We start from the raw sequence: 5,790 nt of genomic DNA on the forward strand, positions 1-5,790 counted from the left end.
TAAGGGATAATGAGTGCCCAGGCCCTGAGTTCAAAACCCCCCAACCAACCAACCAAAAAAAAAAAAAAGAAGTGGTTGAGGGTATGAGGCTGATTAGAATACATTATCATTCTTGTGTGGAAATGTCACAGTGAAATCTTCCTGTACAACTGATGGGTTCTAATTATTATTTTGTAGTTGATTTGCTTTTGTGTATTGTTAACTTGAAAGTAATGTTCTCTCAGTCTTTTTTTCATGTGTGTCAATTGTGGGGCTTGAAGTCTGGGCCTGGACACTATTGCCGAGCTCTTCAGCTCAAGGGTAGTGCTCTACCACTTGAGCCATACAGCTGTTTCCGGTTTTTCTGGTGGTTAATTGGACATGAGTCTCACAGACTTTCCTGCCTGGGCTGGCTTTGAACTGTGATCCTTAAATCTCAACCTCCTGAGTAGCTAGGATTATAGACATGAACCACTGGCACCCAGCTTTTTCATGTTCCCCCTTCCCCCACAGAAGACATTACTGCTTTACATAATCAGTATTCATTGAGATTTATACACATATCTGACTTTTACATTGCTCTTTGTTCTTTCTTAATTTTTATGCTTCCATCCTGGATTCTTTTCCTTCTGCCTGAAGAACATCTTTTAGCAGTTGGAGGCTGGGGGTAGAGGAATCTTAAAATGTCTTCATTTTGTTCATTTTGGAAGGATATTTTCACATAAAATAACAATTGGTGGTTATTTTCAGTACTTTGATGATTTAAAATTTTCATTGTTTCTGTTAAGTAGTTGACTGTCATTCTAATTTCTGTTCTTTAAAGGTAATAACATATTTTTGGTTTGGATTTTTCTCTTTGTCTTTTTTTTAATAAAGCAGTGTTACTGACGTGTAGTTTCTGTCATTATGTTTTTTTTTTTATCAGTTTGGAATTATTTTAGTCATTATTATTTAGCTAATCTTGGGGCTTGAGCTCATGGTGGGGTGTTGTCTCCAAGCTTCTTTTGCTCAAAGCACTCTATCACTTGAGCCACAGAGCCATTTCCACCTTTTTTCTGTTTAGTTTATTGGAGATAAGAGTCTCAGAGCCTTTCCTGCCTGGACCACAATCCTCCAAATCTCAGCTTCCTGAGTAGCTAGGATTACATGTGTGAGCCACTAGTGCCTGGTCAGACATTATTTTTAAATAGTACTTCTTACCCACTTTTTTTCCCTTACGTAAGTTCAGTTGTAAACATTTAATTTTCGCACATATTTACTTGAACTTTTCGTTTTTTATTTATATTTTTTTGTTGGCCATAGGGCTTGAACCTGGGTCCTAAGCACTGTCCCTGAGCTCTTTCTGCTCAAGGCTAGCGCTCTACCAATTACAGCCAGTGTCACTTCCTATTTTCTTGTAATGGATTGGAGATAAGAGGCTCACAACTTTCCTGTTCAGGCTGGCCTTGAACCTCAATCCTTAGATCTCAACCTCCCAAGTAGCTAAGATTACAAGTGTGAGCCACTAGCACCAAGCATTTTCTTATTCTTCTCTTCCTTTCATGACTTTATATTTTAGTCCTGCTATTTTCTGTTAACCTGCTTTCTGGCATAGCAGTCTGGGTTGTCTAGAGTTCTCCAGCTTGTCTTCCTTCTTAGTTATATTATAACTTCCTGGAAATAAATTGTAGACTTTATAATATATACCTATAATATTATATAATATATGGTCCATATTCAAATTTCTCTAATTGCCTCAGCTGTAGGCAGGTGCTCTACCACGTGAGCTATGCCCGTAGCCCTATGCTTTGTTTTTAAAGTTGTAGCTTTTAAAAGTTCATGGTGGCTCATACTATTGTCCCAGCTATTCTGTAGACAGAGACAGGAAGATGGTGAGTTCAAGGCCAGCCTGGGTTACTTAAAAAGACTAATTTCAATTTCACAGACTGTAGTTATTTTTCTCACACAACAACTTATGTGAGAAAAAATAACGTCTGTGAAATACTCATTTGAATTAATGTATCTTCTCTGCTATTTTATGAAGTAAAAAGATTGAAATGTAAGACTGTTGAGACCAATATGAAATAAATGTGCTTATTTATGGGTATATTAAAACACCTCCCAGACTCAATTCTCAGGGTTAATAAAGCTTATTTAAGTGTGAAAAAAGTAGAAGCAGCTATCTTAGAGATAATGGTTAGAAGTTATATAGTAACATTTTTGTTTTTTAAAAAAAAACTTTTGGGATATTTTTTCTTCATGCCTTCCCCCTACGCTTCATGTTTCTATCCTTCAAGATTATGTGTTTGGTTCAATAGCTGGTTCTCAGGCCTTCAGTAAAATGAGTCAGATTAGGCAATACTTCAGTTGAATAGGGCCTCTATAAGACTGTAGTTTGATATATTGCTGAATCAATGGGTAATTTTGCTTGTCAGATTTTTCCTCCATTGTATTTGGTCTGCTTACATAATGAAGTTGTGTGCCATTAAAGTTACTTTGAAAAGAAGTATTCTTTAAGATACCTCTGATTTACTTTCAGGTCCATGCGTGGGAGATTTCTGACCAATTGTTACAGATCCGACAGGATGTGGAATCATGCTATTTTGCTGCACAGACCATGAAAATGAAGATTCAGACCTCATTTTATGAGCTCCCTACAGACTCTCATGCTTCTTTACGGGACTCATTGCTAACCCATATCCAGAACTTGAAAGACTTGTCACCTGTTATTGTAACACAGGTAAATCTTGTATTTCTCTTAGGGAAAATTTCTAAGGCCATTTGAATTTTCACCTTTATTTGGATTAATGTCATAAGGTCATATAAGGTAATGTTATCATAGATAGATTGTTATATTCTTGAAAGTGTTGCAAAGTGAGCTGATGGCTCATGCCTGTAATCCTAGCTACTCAGGGAGGCTGAGGTATAAGGTATAAGTTTGAGGCCAGCCAGGGCAGACAAATCTGAGAGACTCTTATCTCCAGTTAACCAGCAAAAAGCCCTAAGTAGAAGTGTGGCTCAAGTGATAGGACATTAGCCTTGAGTGAAAAATGCAAAGAGAATGAATGTCTTGTCCCTGAGTTCAAGCCCTGTACCAACACATCAACAAAAGGCATCAAAGTGAAAAATTTAATTTTATTCACTTGGGCCAAGATATCTTTTCTGCTGTTTTATGATATACTACAGATGGAACTGCGAGCCTGCTGAGATCAGTATGAAATAAGTATTCCTATTTATAGGTATATGAAAACAGATATAATTCTCAGAATGAACAAAACTCATTTAAGTGGGGAAAAAGTGTTTATTAGGTTTCAAACTAACCTCAAAAGACTGAAAGGTAGGAAGAAGGTCAGTGAATTTTTTCACTGGGATGTATGTAATTTCTACACCTCTGCTATTAAAATTGCAGATGACAAATTTTTATACTATTCTGAGTCAGCAGTCTATATAGCTACCTTTTTAAAACATTCTGTCTGGGCAGATTGGCTAATGAAGCTTCATGTATAAAGCAGTGAACTAGAACAAGGATTTTTACCCCTTTAGACATGGAAATATATTAGAAAGGAAAACAGGAGGCCTCTATGAATACATAAATGTGTTCTTTGCCTGGCATAGAAATGTCCCTGCAAAGGAGACTTTTGCATTAAGGATTCAGGATGAGAAATAGAAAGAAAAGGGAAAGGATAATTCATTATTTCAGAACTGAGTCAGTCAACAACTTTGACCTTTTAGCAAAGTATAATTTATCTATAAGTTCATGAAATTATTTGGTACTGGCAAATAAAAATAAATATTAGGGCTTGGTACTTGGCACTCTGACTTATGCCTGTCATCTTAGCTAGGAGGTGTAAATAGGAGATCATGGTCTAAAATAAGGGGTTGGAGGCATGGCTTATTGACAGAGTGTCAGGCAGTGAGCGAAAGCATCAGGTACCGAGTTTGAGTTCCAGTCTTGGGCAGAAATTAAAAATGGGAAAAGGCATGGTCTAGGATGGCCCATGCCAACAAACATGTCAAAACCTTGAAAAACAAAGCAATAAGAGCTGGCTCTTATTGGCTCAAGTGATAGAGCACTTACCTACTTTGCAAGTGTGAGTCTCCTGAGTTCAAACTCTAGTACCATCAAAAGAGGTCAAGTTATTTTCTAAGAAAAATCTGTACTCTTATCATTTTTACTAGGTTTATTTTTGTAATTAGTATTATTTTGTTTTGCTTTCCATTTTAGAGATTAATCTTCAATCTCACAATTTGTAGGTAACCTGGAAGAGTTTTCATGGGAGATAGTTGTAGAGATATGGGAAAGAAAAAGATAAGGGAGGAGATAATCTTAATTGAAGAAATTCAGGGGGCTGGGAAAGTGGCTCAGTGGTAGATTGCTTGCCTTGCATGCATGAGGCCCTGGGTTCGATTCCTCAGCACCACATACACAGAAAAAGCCAGAAGTGGGCGCTTTGGCTCAAGTGGTAGAACACTAGCCTTGAGCTGAAGAGCTCAGGGACTGTGCCCAGGCCCAGAGTTCAAGCTCCACAACCAGCAAAAAAAAAAAAAAAAAGAAAAAAAGAAATTCAGTTCATTTTCCAGTTAGCATTGGTGGAATCCGTTTTTTGTTCATCTGTTCTGTTGGTTATTCACTCTCTCTTCTTATTCAGCTGGCTTTAGCAATAGCAGACCTTGCCCTACAGATGCCTTCCTGGAAAGGGTGTGTACAAACATTGGTGGAAAAGTAAGTCATTTCTGTTGGAAGTATATTAGAACTCGGAATTACCATTAAGCTACACAGAGACATTTGTTAGCGTAGCTATACATCTGATTATTTCCCTTACCTGTTAACATAGAGCCATATATTACTAACTTTTGTTAAAGAAAATCACTTACTATTGGAATACTACAAAAATACATCATGTAGGATAAAAAAGGAAATACATCATGTGAGATATAAAAAACCCTCATAATTTATATACTCTTCCCCCCCACCTCTTAAATTAATGATAGTAAAGTCTTTCATTATCTTTGTATTACACCTACTAACTGGCATCAGAAATTTTGTAAAACTATTACTGTATTTAAGATTATGTTAAATTGAAGGTTGTTGTTGGGGTTTCTTTTGTGTCTGTCATAGAAAATAATTCTTTTCAGGTACAGAGAGCCTGCCAATTTGCATAAAGAATTTTCTTATGGGTATTCATTTATTTTAAATGGCTGAAACTTAACCCAGGACTTTATGCTATGCAGATGTTATATTGCTGTGCTATAATATCCACCCTTAGATAACCTTTGTATTTGCTTGCATTTGGCATTTGGTTGGGAATTTATTTATTTATTTTGCTAGTACTATAAGGCTTGAACACAGTCCCTGGGTACTGTCCTTTAGCCTTTTTGCTTAATGCTGGTGCTCTACTTGTGGCTTTTTAGTAGTTAATTGGAGGTAAGAGACTCAGAGACTTGTGCCTAAGCTGGTTTCAAACCATGATCCTCCGATCTCAGCCTCTTGAGTAGCTAGGATTATATTGTGTGAGCTACTGGTTCCTAGCTGGGATATTTATTACTATTTTTTAAAATTAAAGTAGATATCTTAAAAAAAATCTCCAAATAGAGTATGGCTTAAAATACTTAGATGGATAATTTATTTTTTAGGAAAATTTTTATTAAGGCTGGGAAGGTGGCTCAGTGGTAGAGCGCTTGCCTTGCATGTCTGAGGCCCTGGGTTCGATTCCTCAGCACCACATAAGCAAAAAGAAAAAGCTGGAAGTGGCACTGTGGCTCAAGTGGTAGAGCGCTAGCCTTGAGCTGAAGAGCTGAGGGACAGTGCCCAGGCCCAGAGTTCAGGCCCCA

At 37.2% G+C, this 5,790-nt stretch overlaps 1 protein-coding gene across 1 annotated transcript in view; it reads left to right on the plus strand.

The window, feature by feature from the left end:
• The window catches only part of Tnpo3 (transportin 3), a 115,693-nt gene that overhangs the window by 39,274 nt on the left and 70,629 nt on the right, over positions 1 to 5,790 (plus strand). The window contains exons 2-3 of the mRNA XM_013019903.1: positions 2,498 to 2,698; positions 4,608 to 4,681. Coding sequence (XP_012875357.1) covers positions 2,498 to 2,698; positions 4,608 to 4,681 — 275 coding nt within the window. The remainder of the gene's footprint in view (positions 1 to 2,497; positions 2,699 to 4,607; positions 4,682 to 5,790) is intronic.

This window comes from Dipodomys ordii, unplaced genomic scaffold (assembly GCF_000151885.1).
Source record: "Dipodomys ordii isolate 6190 unplaced genomic scaffold, Dord_2.0 Scaffold48, whole genome shotgun sequence".
Taxonomy (NCBI): Eukaryota; Metazoa; Chordata; class Mammalia; order Rodentia; family Heteromyidae; genus Dipodomys; species Dipodomys ordii.